Source organism: Salminus brasiliensis, chromosome 7, assembly GCF_030463535.1.
Source record: "Salminus brasiliensis chromosome 7, fSalBra1.hap2, whole genome shotgun sequence".
In the NCBI taxonomy this organism is placed as follows: Eukaryota; Metazoa; Chordata; class Actinopteri; order Characiformes; family Bryconidae; genus Salminus; species Salminus brasiliensis.
The window spans coordinates 29,399,896-29,420,419 of NC_132884.1; the positions used below are offsets into that span (position 1 = coordinate 29,399,896).

General features: G+C 39.0%; 3 protein-coding genes across 4 annotated transcripts; 1 reads left to right on the plus strand and 2 right to left on the minus strand.

Moving 5' to 3' along the window:
* Positions 1-670: 670 nt before the first annotated feature.
* Positions 671-8,670, minus strand: LOC140560205 (sorting nexin-5). Its single transcript, XM_072684488.1, has 14 exons — positions 8,481-8,670; positions 7,343-7,447; positions 7,141-7,248; positions 6,243-6,312; positions 5,094-5,221; positions 4,785-4,868; positions 4,620-4,694; positions 4,470-4,500; positions 4,300-4,384; positions 4,030-4,069; positions 3,392-3,478; positions 2,963-3,052; positions 2,807-2,872; positions 671-1,998 (listed from the first exon to the last, which is right to left on the minus strand). Exons 1-14 carry the CDS (start codon positions 8,481-8,483, stop codon positions 1,858-1,860), a joined length of 1,113 nt encoding a protein of 370 aa, XP_072540589.1. The 5' UTR covers positions 8,484-8,670; the 3' UTR covers positions 671-1,857.
* Positions 8,671-8,919: 249 nt separating this feature from the next.
* Positions 8,920-15,569, minus strand: ccdc174 (coiled-coil domain containing 174). The gene is made up of 11 exons (XM_072684487.1): positions 15,441-15,569; positions 14,404-14,508; positions 14,201-14,301; positions 14,042-14,100; positions 13,747-13,906; positions 13,556-13,651; positions 12,500-12,636; positions 12,302-12,396; positions 11,721-11,853; positions 11,237-11,401; positions 8,920-11,115 (listed from the first exon to the last, which is right to left on the minus strand). Exons 1-11 carry the CDS (start codon positions 15,480-15,482, stop codon positions 10,793-10,795), a joined length of 1,416 nt encoding a protein of 471 aa, XP_072540588.1. The 5' UTR covers positions 15,483-15,569; the 3' UTR covers positions 8,920-10,792.
* ghrl (ghrelin/obestatin prepropeptide) lies at positions 15,132-19,502 on the plus strand. Of its 2 annotated transcripts, none has more exons than XM_072684490.1 (5): positions 15,132-15,182; positions 18,070-18,225; positions 18,386-18,475; positions 19,206-19,317; positions 19,417-19,502. In XM_072684490.1, the coding sequence occupies exons 2-5, from the start codon at positions 18,112-18,114 to the stop codon at positions 19,419-19,421; spliced, it is 321 nt and encodes a 106-aa protein (XP_072540591.1). In that variant the 5' UTR covers positions 15,132-15,182; positions 18,070-18,111; the 3' UTR covers positions 19,422-19,502. The 2 variants fall into 2 exon arrangements, with proteins under 2 accessions (XP_072540591.1, XP_072540590.1); XM_072684489.1 differs by lacking the exon at positions 15,132-15,182 and adding an exon at positions 17,213-17,241.
* Positions 19,503-20,524: the final 1,022 nt, after the last annotated feature.

Consider the following 20,524-nt stretch of genomic DNA (forward strand, 5'->3'; position numbering starts at 1 on the left):
TGAGTAGCCAATGCCTTTTATTATCAACAGAACCTTTTCATTGTTTCAGTCCTAAAACTATAAAATAATGAAGCCACTATGATTCGAAGATCACTGGTTTCTGCTTGCCACAGCCATCTGTTGTATCGAAGCTGGGGACCTGGAGCTAGACCGGTTGCATAGGGATGCTGAATCAGTGGCAGTTCGAAAAGAGTGGGTGGCTGGCTTCACATGTGTCAGATAGTCTTTACCCTCCTAGTGTTGGGGCACTGCTAGTGATACAAGGAGTCCATATCAACAGGAATTGTGTAATTGGCCAATAAAATTTGCAATAAATTATAAACAAATCCTTGTAAAATAATAATAGAAGCAGGAGGAGATTTGAAAGAGGGTTAGATATCAGTGTTGGTTGTTAGGTCCAGGCTAGGGTAAGGGTTATTTCAGTTAAGCCGTAACCAGGGGTGACAATCTGATTGTAGACGTGTGTGTGTGCGTGTGTGTTTCTACACACAGCAATTAATACATACAGTCGAACTAGGTACAAATGTATGCCTACATTCTCAACAATACCAGCACACTCATTGTGTTTGTCTAACACATTTTGCTTACATCTTTTATCAAAATACTTTTAATAATAGTATAGAAAGAAGATATTAATAACTGGTGAAAAACTGATAACCAAGTACAGTAAAACAATGGGTACAGTGCTTTTACTCACATTATCTGCACATAAAACATTTATTCATTCACAATAACCAAAACACTGCATGATTGACTAAGATTCAACAACTGTATTTTGGGGTCTAACATATTTGGAAGTATTGGCACATATCTGGCAAGTCTTCTGTTTACATGAAAATGTTTACATGTGTAATACTGTAATATGAAATCCACTACAGTAAAGCTGAAAAACTAGAAAAAGCCTTGTCATTTCATCGGCATCATCATCATGGTGATTACCATCTACATGGTCATCAGAAAAACCTCAAACTAGCCCTCTATAAAGCGCGCATAGCTCTGCTGTCACGTCTCCTTATTCAGTAGATAGGTAATGGATGTAAGGACAAATACGTGCACCTTTACCTTTTTACCTTTAAGGACACTGTGATGCTTAATAGCTACAGCAAGGGCTTGTAACTTTAATGTGATTAGGGTTGATAACCATTACAGTATGACCCTTAAAGGAATGAAAACAGGAGGTTGAACAAAAGCTTTACTAACTTAAACATGAAAAACATTATTAATAGAAGTATATCTCCCTTTTGAAAATAAATCGGTAAGAAAGCTGCATGTGAGGTGGAGCTCTTTTGAACTATTTTGTTTCCAGACTATTTTCTTTACGGATTAATCTGCTGACTATTTTCTTCATTAATCAACGGATGATTGTGTAGTGTTTAAACTCTGAAAATAGAAGGAAATTGGTGGGATTCTTTGTTTGGTTGTATTTGTTTTCAATACTGGTATTAAGTAAATGTACAGGGTATGATATAGCGCTGCAACCCTACATGTGATACAATTTCTTTCTTTATTCTCAGGAAAAGTCATCTTTTGTCCATGTCGTTCTGATAGCAACAACTGTTTGAATGAGTCAAAATTATAAGCATCATATCATGAGATAATAAGGTCAACCAGTTACATACAAAAACAGATACTGGTCATACAGACAGACATACAGACATAACTGTTATTTCATTGTAGTTGCTTTACTTATTAACTTCCCAGTGCACAATCAGTGTTGGATTGATGTTGAAATCATGTACGTGAGCATCGCTTTAACACTGATTTAATGATGAGTAGTCAGCAGGCTAAGGATTTGCAAAAGAAATCTTGGTTTGAAAAAGATTCTTGGTTTACAATCATGTTTAGAGAGCTGCTGTATTACACAGCAACTTCTCTGAAAGCATCCAGGTGCTTAGAGAAGAGGGCAGAGCTTTCCTGTGCTGTGCTGAGCTGTTTCTCACACCAACAAATCAGAAAGTCTCGCAGCACACTGACACGGGCTCTGTGGTACTGCTCAATCTGACAATCAGAATTAGAACACACAAACAACAATGACCGAAAGCAATCATTATTAAGACGGTTTGATACTTTCACTGCTTTACAGGCTCCTCCTTCAGTCAATGAGTATTTTTTAAAGCTGTTGTTTTTAATGTACTCTATCTTTGCTATGATCAACTGCTGCTCTCTTGCTCAAATACAGATTAAAGATGAATTTCGTTGCCTATACTAGACGCTACTTGTAGTGTAATTGTTGAGACACCTGCATATTCATTGTTTCTTCTTAAATCAAGGGTATTAAAAATATATTATCCTGCTTTTGTTGGAGTAACTGTCTCTAATGTTTAAGGAAAGACTTTCTACTAGATTTTGGAACATTGCTGTGAGGATTGGATTCAGCAACAACATCCTAAGGTCAGGATGTTGGATGATCACCACCACACCATATCCCCAACTCATCCTAAAAGCAATGAATGGAGCACCATGACTCCAGCGTTTACAGTTTCACTGCTCATCAGGGGGCTTTATACCTCTCTAGCCCATGTCTGGACCTGTGCAGGCATGGTGCCAACAGGTTCATGTTCATTTGCTCCAGAGAGTCTTATTGTATTGGGGGTGTCCAACATTTAGACATAAGTTGTGAATATAGTCTATGTTGCCATAAGCTACAGGCCTTGTGTAGCTACAACATGTGCTACTTTTAAATTGAAAACAATCTTTCTTAATGATAACATAACATTTGTCATTATTTTTGTCATTTCAGAGACTCATTCATTGTCATACATCATGTAAAACAGATGATCTTCAGAAAGCAAAGAATCCTCCTCACCTCTTCTTTTGCCACAGATGAAATGAGGTTGAACTCCTTCTGCGTTGCTTTCTGAACTCCATCCATCTGCAACAGCATGCAGAACATAGTCAGTGCTCAATACATTCACGTGTGTGTGCCTGTATAGCATGTATATGATGTCTGTAGGTCGCTTACAATTGCCTTCTTATTGGGCTTAGCTCTTTCAGAGTTCCTATTGGCCGCTTCCAGCTCCACTAGCTTGCAGGTTCTTCTGAACAGCATCTCCTACAAGAACACATAAAAACAGACCCCATAACTCAGACTCAGGCTAGCACATTGTCACAAGATTTACAATCACAGTGGTCAATTATAGGTTTTGAGTTTGTTCTATAACTCAAGATTAAAGTCAGTATTTGCTAGTGCAGGCCCCGCCCTGAGATGGAGCAGGTAGGCAGACTGCATAAACATTTTTTGGCTTGGAGTCCAAGTCAGCTTTCCTTTGGTCGGAAATTGAGCCCCACCCCCCTCTTTGGTGTGGTGAATGATGGAAGAAAGGGATTCGAGAGGGTGGGGGTGAATTTTGTTTGCCACATATTTTCACATAGTGTGTGGGTCAAAGCACACCTTCTTAGCCTCCTGATAGCGGGACTCCAGATCCAGAGCCAAACCCAAAGTAGAGATGTCATTATCAGATACTTTCTCAAAGTTTACCTGAACAGAAACCAAACAGAGTTGAATTATATTCATATAGATATAAAGTACTGTGTAGAAGTTTTAGGCACCTAAGAACAATATTTATAAACTATTTCTCTCAGCAGTAAGAGTTTTTTTTGTATAAACTCCAGATCACATTAGAAGAGATGCAGGTAAACATGAATACAGTAAACAGAGCAAGAATTTCTCATTTTGAAGAAAGTAGTTGTGATCTTCTGAGCTAGTTTGGTTCCAGATTTCTCCTGGATGCCTCCAGCCAGAATGTGGATACACATCATTAAGCACTGATTTATCAACCTAGGTGTTGAATGATAGCTTTAAATAATACTAGGCTTCCATGAGGAGAGCTTGGAAATGTCTCCATGAACACAGTGATGTAAAACCACCTGCTGTATTCATGCTATTTTTTATTGTCATTTTAGTGCTTACTTAACAAACTCTGACTGCCCAGATAAGGAACTTTTACAGGTGCCTAAAACTCTGTACATCACTGTATATTTTTGAATGCCATGCTTTGACATATTAGCATGTCTTATTATAATACATACTTTCACTGCTTCAATAATATCAGACAGCTTCAGACAAATCCTAATAAAAAACAAAGGTTTCTGTGAGTACAACCATCAGAAATGCAAAATTACTCTCATGGCAATCTAGCTCATCTACACTCTGCAATGTGACATAGTACTAATCTGCAACATGGAGAGTATATATATGGATTTTTACTTTCTGAACCTGATTTTTCCATCTGCTGTTCTAAAGTTTGGAGAAAGCCCACAATAAAGAGTCTCACTTCGTGGTTCATCACACACACTTACCTGGAGAAGGTTACAGCAGCTGGATTGTCATGGTTTACACAAAGATGCAATGAAGTGGAGAAATGACCACATGCCACAGCAAGTTCTAAAAAATACACACACACACACATTGGTTTGTGTTCTCTTCCTCTGAACTCACAGATGCATGCTGTAAATGCTGAGAAACTTACTTTGCTTTGTCAGCACAGTGTCGAGAAATTTCTGTTGGAGATGACACAGTGACGAGTAAAGAGCATTAATGGAAGTGAGTCAGTGAGTCAAAGAACAGGAAAAAAGGCTGAGAAAAACATTTCACCAGAGTGAAAAATGAAGGAGCAAACCTCTGTGGACACTTTAAACAGAACAGAAAGATGCGTGCTGCTGTCTCGCTCACTCTGGAAGAATTTATCCACATCCTGAGGAGACGAAACAAACAGTGATGAATTTTATGGGAGGTAATTAACAGGTGCTCTATTGTTCTCTATCTCTATCTCTCTTACACACACCTTATGACCATCCTTCCTAATCTCCTCCATGGCCTGACTGAGGCGGTCAAAGATTCCTTTTTTGCCACGCTGTTTACCAGGTGACTGAGAGACAACAGACAGAAGAAACACAAGAAGCAGAGAACGAGAAACAAGAGCAGGAGCATAAGTCATTAATAAGTCAGAGCTCATCTTTTACTCCACAAGTGGAAGTATGACATGATTGCATCCATTGAGCTTTTATGAAGTAAGCGGTGACTAACATGGTCAAGATATAGAAATATTGCTTGTTTGCATGTATGAGCAAAAAAGAGAGAGAAAGAGAGAGACCTCAGAGCTGCTGAGGAAGCCGTAGAGTGCTTTGCTCTTGTTGAGAGTGGTGTGTGCTGCCACCTGCTGAAGATAAAGCTCTAGAGCCATCCGGTAAATCCTCCATTCATCTCCTAAAGCCAGAAACCCTACACACACACATGCAATTCACATTTAAGTGTGTACACGCAAGCAAACACACATATGAACACATTATAAAATGCAGTTAATGCAATCACAAAATGCTTAATGTGTTTTTCATATATTTAAATATCTGGACATTTGATTTTCACTTGATCAATATTGAGAGATGAAGGTAATATAACTAAACGCTGAAGTAATGTCTTAGAAATAAGAAATTAGCCATTCCACTGTCTGCAAAATCATTTACAAGTGCAACAACTGCCAGCATGTTCAGGTCGTCCAAGCACGTTCAGCAACAGCAAACCCCAAAATGTGTAGTCTCTAACAATCCTGAAATGTCACCACTGCAGGTAGATCTTGTCACAGCCAGTCAAAACACAGCATCAGAAAGAGATCACACACGTTTGATTTCCATGGGAGGTGTGTAAGAAGGAAACAAGAACATCAAGACCAGCAAAACGTTTTCCAGAGAATACCTAGACAGACCAGGACATCTGGAACAATGTGCTGTGGTCAAATGAATCCGAAGTTGAATTATCTGAACACAGTAACAGAGGACATGTTTGGCATAAACCAGACACAGCATTTGAGCACAAGAACCTATATTAAGTATGAAGCATGAAGGTGGAAACGTTATAGTTTGGGGCTGCTTTTCTGCAGTAGGGCCTGCAGATGGTGTGAGACCATCTGTTTAAAAACTAAAGCTGAAACTGAGACTGGTAGATCATTAAAGGAAACATCTAACTGAGGTTATTTCAGCTAAGGGGGGAAATACTAGTTATTAGAGCATAGGGTGTTCTCACTTTTTCACCTTACAAGACAATCACACTTTTTTTAACGAAGACATTTTTTTTCTTTAGTTTTATTGGTTTAGTTATATAACATCAAACTCTTGATATTGTTGAAGTGAAGATCAAATGTCCATATGTTTAAGACAAAGATGATTTTCATTCACGTTTTTCACATTTCACAGACTATCCAGTTGCTTCAGTGGGAGCTTTTGCACTTTAGGTGGATCAAACATACCAAGCTGTTTCAGCACTTTAGCCTGTGTGTGTGAGGTGGAAGGCAGTGGCTTTCCAGGCAGAGGTGGAAACTATGGGCAGAGGATAAAGTTATGCAATCTCTAGCACTGCAAGACATCATTTCAAAATCATCTACTAAAAACCAAAAGACTGATTTTGCAGACCGAGCACATTTTCAGGAGCTGTTGTAAATTCCTAACCATTGTGCTTCAAAAACCCTCAGAGTTCACCATGATTCAGTTTGATTCAATTATTTTGGTGCAGCTATTTAGAATGACTTCAAATAACTGTAAATAGGCATTAGCCAAGATTCAAGAAAACACTACTTCCAGCAGTTAAGTAGGTAAACACAACAACACTGGAATGATTTCTCCCTTTAAACCTACCCTCCATTCCTGTCCATTAACACAGCTAGTTTTTTTTAGAAACAATTATCTAATCATGCCACCCAAGTAGTCTACACATTCTTTTCGTATAGCATGGCATTTGGCATTTGGACCCAGAGTCTGAGGGGCGTGATTAGCATTGTACCCCGATTTAGTTTCTTTATAGTGAAATGAAAAACCTATCAACCTTATTTTCCATTGAACAGTGAGGGTGTCCATCTCTGTTTACTTTGTGTTAGAACTTTCATTGCCAATAATTATTTCAGTTTTGGAAAAGCACTTACAGTGTTAACTCTAGCATAGCACATTTCTTGTCATGAAAAATAGTCGTAGTTGAGTACAGGCAATTTAAAATAAAAATAAAACCAAGAGCTTTGAAACGCTTAAAAACTGTTTTTGGGTTTTTTTCAGATAATTTTTGTTGTAGTCAACAGTGCATTCTTCACTCAATATTTTAAAATATGATGCAGTTCAATAGACAGACCTGGTCAGAGATGTACAGAGAACACTTACTATGACTCCATGAAGTCCTGGAACGTCCTCCTGAGAGAAAAGACTCTGCTGAAGCCATTCAAAATCTTCATACGTTCTAAAAACACACACCCCTGCACTGCTGCTTGTCTGAGAGACAGAAAGACAGACAGAGAGAGAGAGGACCTCACTGAACAGTCTGTTTTAAACACATAGTATTTACAGGGCCAGGTTTGCCTCTTACCTTCTGAGATGTGATGGCAAACGTTAGTGTATCTGCATCCTGTGTAATATCAGTGATTCTGATACTGCTGGCATTCACACTCGGAGCTGACTCTTCATTTGATCCCTTCAAAAACACACAAAATAAAACATACAGAGATCCTAAATGTACAGTGTACTGTAGATACAATGTAACACTTGGATACAAATGCCACTTAAATAAATTGTAAAATAAACTGTAATATGAAATTAGGAATATTAGGATAGGATATTGTCTTCTGTTACAGCAATTCATATCCATAACATACAGTACCAGTCAAACATTTGCATACACCCATCATGGGCATGAATATCATGGCAATATTGGTCTTTCAATTATTTATTTGAACTGTTGGAACATAATTGTGTGAGGTTAGGCTGAAGATTCTTCATTTTTCCGTACACTGTATAAGATCCTTGAGGATTTTGGAGGTTTCTACAGTTTGAAACTGAGGAGAAAAGTTCCTCAAAGCACAGTAAGAGGTTCCTCCATAGTTTAAAATTGAAGAAACTCCAGAAGTTTCTCAAGGATCTAACAGTGTACACTTTGTGCAGTGTACATTTTTCAAAAATGGGACTGTTGCTCCCACCACCATGCTTAACAGTTGGTACAGTGTTCTTGGGGTTAAATGCCTCAGCTTTACTACCCAAAACATTGTCTCCAATCAAAGTTCCGAACCAATCTTTGTCTGTCAGCTGCAAAATTACTACACTATTAAACTACACTTTAACAACTGTGCATCAAAGACGTATGTTGTACATTCATACTGTGCCAGAAGAAGGACACTTAAAAAAATGTTGAAAGCTTGAGATGGAAAAATCAGTCTAGAAAGTTAAAATCCACCCAAGGATTTTCCTCCAACTACTTGAGCAGCTCTACTGCAGCAGAGCTGCCCAGGCAGTTGGAACAAAGTCTTGTAAACTGCCACCCACAACCGCATAACGCATTAACAAATAATTCATAAAACATCATTTGATTATACAAATTCCTGTAATTATGCATCGCCTCAGACACCAGAGAATTACTTTTCAGGTCCAATCTTTTCAATCCTGCACTACAGACAGCAGGTGAGTTCACATAAAGATCATGTGATTATCACAAGTAAGAAGCTCTCACTCACCATTGTCCTCTCAATGCGCTCACTGTGTTTAAGTGCAGAGCTGCTCACTGAACGCCTTAACCTCACTCAGAAAACAAAGACACACATGAAACTTAGGAACTCCCTTTGCTATACTAACTAAACTATCCTCTCTCTCATAGTTCCTCATATAATCTCTTATTGCTCTCTTTCTGGCTGCAGCACACACACAACCCACAAAATGCACACACACACAAAAATGTGGAGAGCAGGATATCCTGTGAGTCAAAGTTCACAGCAGTCCCGTGATGTGGCTGTGAGAGGTGTGCTTTTGTCCCATCCTAGTGTCCCAGTGTTTGTTAGTGTGAAGCCCTGTCATCTTTTGTGTGTGTGTGTGTGTTTAAGAGAGGGCAAGCTAGAGCGAAAGAGAGGAAGAGACTGTGGGGTTAACCCTTTCACACACACACACACACACACACAATTACATGCTTTAGGTTACCATTTAATCAGTTTGAAATGGCAATTAAAAGGAACAGTGGATGTTAAGTTAATGTCTGAAAGACCAAGAACACATTTTGAGAGAACTAAAAGCAACCTGTTTGACGGCAAAAGACCTTCAGGAGAGCTCAGCAGACTCTGGAGTGGTACTACACTGTTGTACATGTAATTTATAAGGACAAAAGTATTCAGACACCTGCTCATTAATTGTTTCTTTAGCTTACTGTTTATCTAGCTTTTGTTGATAGAACTGTCTATACTGTCCAGAACCCTTATCCTGGACAGCTTATCCTGGTCACCTTATTCCCAACTCCCAACTCCTTTATACACCTGACATTACGCATGGTGCCAATAGGTTCATGCTTTTCTGCTGCAGTCCTGTTCGATTGGCAGTACTTCTTTATGGGGAACAGACAAGCTGTGTGTCTGCATCTGTGTCAACTTGAATTAGCTGAATTTCTTATTAAGCAGAGCCTATAAACATTTGGACGTTGCAACACTGCAGTGCTCAGGTCCATCCAGGAGCGTTTTTAGACCCAATTGTTTTTGTGTCCCACTAAAATCACGGCTCTAAGCAGAACTACAGGACATGCCACTACAGACATTACATTTCCCATAATGCCCCAGCGTCTTTCCAAAATGTTTTTTTTTTTTTGTACTTTTGCAATTGATATTGGCAAATATTTAACCCAATAATATTTATTAATATTAACATTATATGCCTGGTTTCTTTTAAATATTTGCAAATTGTTTATCAAACATATCTGAAATGCTTGTTTGCCAGGATTAAGGAGATACAGGGCAGTCATTGTTTACTAAGCTTAAACTTGTAAAGCATATGGCTTACATGTAACCTTTGTATGCTATTCCATAAGCAAGACAGTACCGCTCTCCTGGCAACTGCCAAACCCAGACTCGTCCATCAGGTTGCTGGACAGAGAAGTGGGATTCGCCACTCCAGAGAACACGTCTCCACTGCTCTAGAGTACACTGCATCCAACGATTTGCATTGAACTTGGCTTCGATGCAGCTGATCGGCCATGTAAACCTATTCCATGAAGCTCTCTACACACTGTTCTTGAGCTAATCAGAAGGTCACATGACGTTCAGTAGATCTCATTTACCAACCCTGGATTTATTTATAAATTCCAGAGGCCAATGGAGTAAGACTCTATCGTCTTTACATGTCACACCCACATACACTTCTACAGGAGTAGTACTGTTTACAGTGGTACAGTCCACTCAGACAAATCATATCCTGTTTCATTTTTCAGGGCATTTTTGAGGAGCTGCAGAATAAACTCAGGCTGCAGATAAGTCAGATAATTAAACAATAATAATAATTAAATAACTAACAAACTATGCAATCAGCTCAGTTAAAGAGTTGGTACATTGTTTTGCATGTGGCTCACAACGTCTGGGCTGTGTATTTATTATTCACAGCAAAATGCTCAGGTGAACATAATTTCATGAAAAATAGCCTAACAATACATTATCCTGAAACATTTCTGGATAAATTAAACATCTTCTCAACAGAAAACATATACACTGTACATGTGTCATTAATATTTCCCATATTTTATGTAGCCTGCTGAAAAAGCCTTGACATCTAGATGGAATCCAATACTGCCTAGATCTACTGCAGCCCTTAATACGCAGCACCACCTTAACAACCTCGCTTTTAGGGATTCAATAATATATATACAAATCCAAAGTCACAAATCACAAATCAAAATTACATTTCTGGTACCCATTTTTCTGTGAGACTTTACCCAGGTTAAAGAGCAATACAATAGAGAAACAAATACAGTTAACTATTTATTAAAAGATCTAAAATTAAAGAGAAATCAAACAGTTCAAACAGAGTGTTTGTAAAAGGATAAAAGCTCATCCACACTCTGTGCCTGAGAAGGGGGTGGTGGTTTCCGTTGAGGTTCTGATGATGCAGACTGGTCTGTAAAAGCTGCATGTGTGTTTCGTGTTTGTAAGTCTGAGCCATCCTGAACTGATCCCCTGTGCATTTCAGACCACTTGAAGGAGAGTTTTCCTTTGCTCCTGCCCTCTTCTCCAGACCTCATTTGATTGGCCCTTTTCTCCTCTGAGAAATATGAGGTGGGCGGGGCAAAGTCTGAATCACGCTCCTCACGACGACGACTTGTCCACTGACCAAAGGAGAATTCTGTATGGAGAAATTGCAGAAATAACTGAAGTAGAAGCAGAATGAAACTGATGTACATATTTATATATTTATTATTACCACACAGACATGAACCAGAACACATGCACAGTTGCTATGTTACCTTTGCCTCTGTCCCACTCTCTGACATGTGGTACCCCTGGTCGAGAGTCTTTTCTCTCTTGAATCTCAACCTCCACTTTCTTTACTGCAGCCTCAGGGGGAGGAGGCCCAATCAAATCATCAGTCTCATCCTCATCCTTGTTGACATCTTCGTCAGCAGCAGCAGCTACAAGAACACAGAAACAAGTCGTTTTAGTACGTTTATGTTTTCAGCAATATATTTATTTGATATATAATGATATAGAAAAGAAACACTACCTAACAGAAATTCAGCAAAATCTGCAGTATTCATGTTTACATGCTTTGAGGCAGATACAAAATGTGATATTTTTTATTGTGATTTTAATTTTAATTAATGTGAATTTAATTAAATAAAAAATATTTCTCAGAGGTATTTGTAAAAATGGGACTTCTCATGTCTTGTACACATCTAATAGAAGCTCTACCTAATTTACACATCGACCTAAATAACACAAATAACATACATTCTCCCTCCTCAGCTCCTGGCTCTAGCTTGCTTTTCTTCATCTTCCTCATCTTCACTTTTGCCAGTCGAGCCTCAAGCATAGCTTTTCTCTTCTCCTTCAGCTGCTCTCGCTTGTTGCGTTGCTCTGTGGTCTACAGAAACAGTAGCACTCATTGTAACACATTTGCAGAAAAGTTTAGTCTCAAACTGTTGAACTGTAACATTCAAGAAATTCTAAACTAATATTCAAGTAAAATCATAAAGCGGTCTCATATCTAATATATAATCTGTTTACCCATGATTATTTTAAAGAAAGTTGTTGTGCTATCAGCGCTACAAGTGTACATATGCTATGTAATTATCTCTCTATAAGCTTTTCTGCCCCCTCTCTCTTACAGTCTCCTCCCAATCGTCATAAGCTGATGGCATAGTCCGACCTAGCAAAGTGTTGAAATAACAACGTTTTGGGAGAGGGGACATGTCTAAAGTCCCAACCCTAACATCCTATAAATTTGATTACTCCCTTATTCACATGACTACTAAAACGCTTTACAACCCTCCTAACTACTGGTAAGGTAATGTTACTAATAATGTTCTCACCTGGTCTCTCAGCATATCCAAAGTTTCTCTCTGTTTTTTGCGTTGTTGCTCATCCTGGGCAAAAGCAAAGTATCCAACACCCAGCTCTCTAGCCTCTGAAACACACACAGAAAGATCATACTTTCCCATCAAACACTTTCACACAAACATTGCTTACAGTGCTCAAGACTTCTCAAGTGAACTTTATCCATCTCTCACCTTGATCTCGGATATTTTCATAGTGAATGGGTCCCACAGGTCTCTTCATCTGCTCCTCCTCTTCCTTTTCCCACTGTTCTCTCTGCATCTCTCGCCTCATATCTTCAGACAGCAGAGTCCTGTCAGCTCCAGTCACTCTACAGAGAGACAAATGCAGTTTTTACATAGCATATGCGTTCTAGGGCTGGATAATGTGGATAAAACCATTCTATATTATTTAGCCTTTTGATGAATAACTATATACACTCAGAGGACTTTATTAGGAACACCTGTATACCTTTACACATGCAATTATGTAATCAGCCAATCATGTGGCAACAGTGCGGTGCATAAAATCATGCAGATTCCGGCCAACAGCTTCAGGTAATGCTTATATCAACCATCAGAATGAGGAAAAACGTGATCTTAGTCATTCTAAGTGTAGCTCCAGATGGGCTGGTTTGAGCACTTCTGGTAATCTGAGATTTTAACGGACTACAGTCTGTGGACTCACAAATCCAGTGATTGACGGTTCTGCAGACTGAAATACCTTGTTAATGAAAGATCAACTCAAAATTGCCAGACTGGTTCAAGCTGACAGGTAACTGATATCTACTCTGTACAACTGTGTCAAACTTTGAAATGGACGGACCATGTTGGGTTCCAATTCCGCCAGCCAGGAAAGCTGAGGCGGCAGTTGGTACTGGCTCACCGAAGCTAGCACACAGATGGTTGGGTCGGAATTTGGAGCCAACAGCATGAATCCATGGACTCACTCGCTTTGTGTCAATAGTCCTGGCTGGTGGAGGTGATGTAATGAACGTGGGGGAAGTTTTCTTGCCCCGCTTTGGGCCAGTTAATAGATTGGTCATTGCTTGAATTGCTAAATTTGGTTTTAAAAACATTACAATGAGTTCAGTGTTCTTCCCAGTTACCAGAACTGAATCAAATTCAACAACTTCTGGATGGGGATTTATATATATCAGCATCATGATGTTGGCAAATTATTTGCTTATAAAGGCAAAATTAGCATAAATGATATAAACTGAGAGCTGCCCCAGCCCTAGTGGTGCCTACTGTTTGTTCTGTAAATCTTGATCCATTTTCTGAAACTCTGGTAAATCTTTCCTTAAACACTTCCTGGATCTACCCAATGCATCAACATAGTCCACCCTGGAAAAAAGATATAAAAAAAAAACCCAGTTAGATAGAGAACAAACATTTTTCATTATTAAGATAGAGATCATATATGCCAACACCCATTATACCATTCCTCATCTGCATTCTGTGGAGGTGGGACAGGGATGCGTGTGTCAGTGTCTTCTCCGTCTCTGTCTCCTTTCTCAGCCTCTCTGCTGTGCATCCCTTTCTTCTGGTCAATAATTTTCTGTGTGAAGTCCACCAAGTAAAGACTTTCAGTCTCCTCATCTAAAGAAGAAAAGATATCAGAGCGACACTCAAAACTCAGCCACTATCTGCACAAGGCTGTCACCTGTTAAAATTGATGATACCATGAATGCCATGCTCCATAATGCCACATTCCCAAACACAAGCCACCTGTACCTGGGAAATCTCCTTTGGTCATTTGTTCATAGAGTCGTGCCTTCTCCTCCAACTTTTGCCTGAGTAAGCATAATGAGCGGATAACAACATCAATATGAATGTACAAGTAAATTAAAAACTGAAGGAGAAGCTCATTTTCATACATATCATCTGTTTCACCTCGATTTGTCCAAGTTCTTTTCTTCCTCCACAGTTTGTTCTACATCCCTTTGAGCACGAGCAGACACCCCTTCATTCTGTTTAGTCCATATACTGGGTTTCTATATGGGCGCCAACACAAAAACACATCAATAAGTCAGCCAACCACTGTTCTAAAACACAAACACCAAAAATCTTTGTCTCCTTTCATTAGGTTTACTTGCCTTTACTTTGGGGTGGGATTTGGGTGCAGCTCCCACATCCTGAGAAAGTCTTTCCTGTTTGAATGCCTCCTGCTTCCGATAAAGCTCAGCTTTCAAGTCCACCAGCTATAATAGTTTGTTTGTTTTTTTAATGGAAGAACACAAATGAATAAGTATTAGGGAATGTAAAGATTTCTATTTAATCAGACAATGGAACAATTTTCAATATGTTGCCCATCCTCTAGCTCACCATGTCCTAAATAACATTCACAATGTACTCAAAAAGCAGACTGTCAGCTTCAATCCAAGCATATTTATGTGTATATTTGGGAAATCATGGAAATTAAATGTTTTATGCATAACACACTGCAAATTGTGCCCAATGGTATGGTGTTCAAGTCAGTCGTGGTCCTTAAATCAGGCTGAAACTTTATAAGTCTGAAAACTCAACCAGACATAGACAAACCTTTAGGCATGTTTAGTGTGTTGCTGAGTCAATTTGATTACCACTGAACATCCATTTCTTTCTTTTCTGTTTTTTTTGAATGACTCAGGGCATACAGTTTACAAAGAGTAACTTGGCAGAGCATCAGTAGGAATATGCAACAGTCAGCCACAGCATTACAAAACACACACAGGGTCCGATATCAGTAGCTACTGTACAAACGGTTAATCAAGGGCTGCTGCTATATTAATACAGCTACACAGAACACAAATAAAAACCGAGATTCTGCATTTCATGTCTCTAAGTTACAACATCAGAGTCAATGTTCAGTGAACGTTATGGGCTGCACCACCAGGTACGTTTTTGTTTACGTTACGACCAAGCCAGGGTTTAAACCTGTTTTCTCAGCTTCCTAGAATCAGCATAGTCAAAATGCTTAAGTCGATAAAGCTACACACCAGTCTGGTGGTCTTTAACAAACTAGACCCCCAAATTAAAAGACTTTTTCGGATGAACATTCACTGCTACCGAATATCTCGACTCCAGCGTATTAAAGCCGCTCTTACAGTCACTACTGAACAGCTATGGCAGAAATACGATGTAAACAACGTACCGACGAAGCTGTGACATTATACTGCTTCTTCTTTTTATCCATGTTCTCAGACGGGATTAATGCTGAGAGTCGTGAGAGTGTTCACACACACACCGCCATCTTTGTTAGCTCGCTCTATTTTGTTGTGAGGAAGAGAGACAAACTCTCCCTGCTGAGAAGAGCTGCCGCCTGCTGCTGCGGGGCTTTACTGCAGGAGGCCGGAGAGCTGCTCCAGCCCTCCAGCTTTCCCCGTGTCGCCTCTCAGGAGCACTAATAACTAATGGATGCACAGAAACCAGCTTTTCAAGTATCGATACCAACTCTGACATAAATACTCGATAGGTGGCTATAATTTCTGATATTTATAGTGTTACACTTTTTTTTTTATATCTGATCCCAAATAAGATATAATAAGCTTGAAAGAACAACATATACTGGTTGAGTTACTAAACGTTTGAAAAGTTTCAGAGCAATGGAAAAATATAATTTGCCACAATACAGTAACACATGCAAGCAGAGAAGCATAATGTTGCTAAGCTCGACCAAACTTTGGTGTTTTCACAAAATTCACATTTTAGAGCAGTTAAAAAAAATGGCAACTTTTAAACTCGACTTTTGGTTGGTTAAGAACCAAAAAAATACCACATGGAAACAAGTGCTGAAAATGTAAAAATTTCAATACATGTCTGTTTAATGGTAATAACTATTTATGACTGGCATTTACCAGTAGTTTAAACATTTGATTTTTATAAGTGTGCAAACAAAAATGTGCTACTGAATCTCTGTGTAAGTGCCAGTCTCTAACTAGCTAACTAGCTGTGCTACTGTACTGCTACTGTGCTGCTGCTAGTCTATTAATATCCTTTGTGACGATGCCAAACTATATATATATATATATATATATATATATATATATATATATATATACTTGCTGGAGTGTGGGCAATCTCCCTTAATGAATAATTAATTAAATAATTATTTTTTTTAAAAATTGCCAATTAAGCAACCCACTCGATAGTACTCACCCCTCCTATCTTCTTCTGATAATGGTGAGCCTAATACTTCTGACATTGGGAAGGTAAAGAATAATGTGGGGAGGGAGAGAGCTATCTGCCCACCTGGGGAGATGGAGGTCAATTGTGCTCTCTCAGTCTCAGGCTGCTGATGGCAGGCACCATGACCTGGGTTTCGAACTAGCAATGGTGTGTTTAAAGACAAGCTAAAGATAGTGGTTTTCAAAAAGAACCAAAAAAAAAAAAAATCCAGCAACAGACTTGATTTGCTAGCCCTGCGTGCATCATGATCTGAAGGTCTTCAGGCAGTGCACTGTTCAAAGACTGTAAGATGCTAAAACCATGTTGTATATAGAGGTCAGATATCAACAGGCTCATAGGGTAGACACTGAGCTATTCAAAACAAATCAGCCAGTCCTTAATAAAGAATGCTGGGTGTGTGTGTGTTGAGCATGTGTGTTTAGTTCTGAGAGATTATCATCAGCAGAACTATTTCATTCCAGTTGCCACGTCCGTAGCTCAGCGGTGGTAACTGAATAGTAGAAATGCACTGTAGAGTGCATTAAATGCTCTGAATGGCCAGTATCTCTTATCTTCCAAAATACACACACACACACACACACAAAACAAACAGACACTCTATTAGTGTCGAAAATATTCATCACATTAATGGACAGGCACATTCCCCTGTGATTGTTTTAACACACTCATCTCCTGTATGACTCCCATTAAGCAGCAGTGTATTTAAGAGTGGGGCTCTCTGTAGAGTGAACCGCTTCCTATCACTGTCCTGTACTCTGCTTGACCAGGTAAGACGTACAGCGTAATGATACATTTTCTAAAATATGCCACATGTAGACATGTTTTTGTCAGTTGTCCAGGTTTTTTTATGGTTGAAGAGTCTTGATTTCAAATAACATCTCAAATGCACTAATGAGCAGTGCATACACCCCTCTAGAATGGTAGAAGGAAATGTCCTTATCCTGGAGGCTTATGTATGTCCATGTGACACGATTTCATTCTATATTAGGATGAATGTTTGCTGTTAAAGGCAACTGGCAGTTATGTTAAAATGATTAGTCAGTGACAGTATATTTGCAGTATGATATGCACTGGAAGTCAAAAAGCATGGCTCATTGTGATATATCATACCCTAACATTTAGCAGCTGTTTTGGATGTGGGGGAGCCATAGCCTAAAAGTTCTGTCCTGTGTGTGCTCTCACTGCTCTTCAGTATCAGTATCAAAGATCTTCGAGCAACACTATGGAAAATGGGTATTTCTTGCTCTGGGGCTCCCCCTACGGTCAGCAGGTGTACTTCGTGTATCATCTCACACCTGAAAGATACAGAACCATCATTAAAAGTGACAAGCCAGATGTGGTAGATTAATATCATTGCACAAAAATATGACTCAGGTTTTCGCAAGCATTATCCTGCCTGCTTACCAGCGTCACATACAGCAATTAGCAGTGCTATTATAAGGTAAAAATACTGCATAGTGTTGCTTTAATTTGCTAATGTAAAGTTAGTTTCCTCATGGCTCGTCATGGTGATGGAGTGGTTTGAGCAGTGAAGATTGCATATACACATTCACTGAATTGCACTTTTTAAAAACCATGTGATCAATCTTTTTTAGGTTAGTTGATTGGTTCTAGCAGCCATCAAGAGCCCGCTCAGCATGCCCTGCCCAAGCCGCGCAGGTCATGCAATCGTGCTCCTCTTTGCCCTTTCCTTGTTGGCTGAATGCGTTATGTGTGGCTCCAGCTTCCTCAGCCCCACCCAGAAGCCACAGGTGAGGTGCACATTTCCTACACCACAGTGTTCTCCTTTGCAGTGTGTGGTCAGGACTATATTTTAGCACCTGAAGGATTGGTCTGGTTTTGTGTTTAGCTTGCTAACTGTATTTTAGAGATGATGAGATTTTTGAGCCAGTGAGTGTGTGTGTGTTTTAGGGTCGTGGAGATCGAAAGCCACCTCGAGTGGGGCGGAGGGCTGCTGCAGAGCTAGAAGGTCCTCCTCCTTTGGAGGATAACCGCTTCATGGTATGCAGACACATACCAATAGATGTACAGAAGACATGAGCTAACTATGTGGAGAGAGGAAAAAAAACTCCTGAACTTTGAATGGAAGTCATTGTAAAATGGTTTTATTCCAAGACATTTGGGAGCATTTCTATTGGTCCATTTAATAGGACATTTTAATGTTAAAAAATGACTGTAAGATTCAAACTATGTACACTGCAAAAATAGTATCTCAGCAAGTGAAATCATTATCAATCTAATCAGTAGATCTACACTTTTTACAAGGGCTTCCTAAAGGATTCTTTAGTAAGAGCAACTGTATATTTGACATTGACAAATAAGAACTATTAGAATACTAAATAGTTATTTAACCAAGAATTATTACATTTGATCATTACTGCATTTACTAGATTTGAAATATCTAAAAAATGTCATCTATTGCAGTGTATAAAATATGATTGTCAGTAAATATGTCTGATTCACACTGAAAGAAAAAAGGCTTTTGTAAATGTACGAGTTCAGTTCCACATGAATGAAATACTATAAATCTGAACAATGACAGTGCATAGGTTTACTGCCTAATTTCTGCAGTTTAGTTCTTTTCCTGCCCCTTTACCTGTTACCTGTACATTATGAAATTCACTTAGTAATAAAGTGTGACTAATGTAAATGATTAGATATAACTAGATGTTCAAGAAAGTCAGACTGCCTGGTTTAATCGTTGTTTCTCTCTCTCCCCTCCTCTGTCTAGATAAGCACACCCTTTCAGTTAGGGGTGTCTTTGAGTGAGGGAGAATATGAGGAGTATGGCCCAGTGCTAAAGAGGATCCTGCAGGATGTTCTGGGTGATACACCCCCTTTAGGTTTGTTAGAGTTCTGTCTTAATCATTCATTCTGAAGCAAAACCAGAAAGAATCTAATATTCTTTATTAATCTAGTATGTTTTTCTTCATTTGTTTCAGAGTGACCAAGCTACCAAATTCCAAAACTCATGGTCAAAAAGCACCAATAAGCACATTTACTAACTCACCTGATTGTTGAATTAAGATGAATAAAATTCTAAATTGAAAAGCTCTTTGAGCCTTGGGTTGTGTGTTCTAATGAAGGAACATCTTTTGACCCTCTGCATACTGGGATTTAGTGGGAGTTTAAGAGCTGCTAAGGAAGCAATTGTATAGAAATCACCTTAAGGGCAGAAAAATGGCAGGGGTCAGTGTTCAGTCATGTGCGTAAAATTAGACAATGGATACAAATAGGTAAAAATATGTGGAGGAATAAATCCACAATCCTCTTTTATCTGAACTGAATTGAAGTGAATAATGAAGATTATCCTATGACAACTGTACATGTCAATGTGCGGGAAATACGTTTGACGGTAACTGAACAGTAGGCTTGCATAGTCGACATGTCAACTCACAAGAACATCATTAATATGTTGGCATAGAGAGCAAGAGAGATTGACACAAGTTCATTTTGAACAGTTACGGGGCTCAATGCAGATTCCAAACATAAAACTCAATTAATAAACAAAGGCATTTTAACTTTTATTTGAACATCATCTCCATGGCTATAAACAAAGCCACTGACTGGTCCACTAGCCCTGGTCTGTCGAGAAAGTTTGGAGACTTTTTTTGAGGTGCATATTAATGCAGCCATCACAGAAGGCCGCATTAAAGGGCATATTATGGGTGTTGAAGAACTTGAAATGAGAAATCAGATATACAGGCCTACAAAGAGAACACATGAGCAAATTCTGAGTTGGTAACTAATATGTGGTATTAAGAGTCAGAGATTATTATTATTAGGTTCAAAGCCTGCAACATGGAGGGCGAAATTGCAAAGATTCCACAGAAGAGTTCAGCTTGTGGACTGGTTCTACTAATGCAGTAAAAAGAAAAACAGTTAACTTACTGATTTCAACCAGTTTACAGAGCTCATTTAACTGACTGTCGCTCTGTTTGTTGGGGAGGGGGGGGGTTATTTAGTGCACGCTCTTTTATTGGATCCTAACTCTGCTTTTAAATATGAACAAAACAGTGAACATTGTAAACGTCTAGACTATTTAATAGA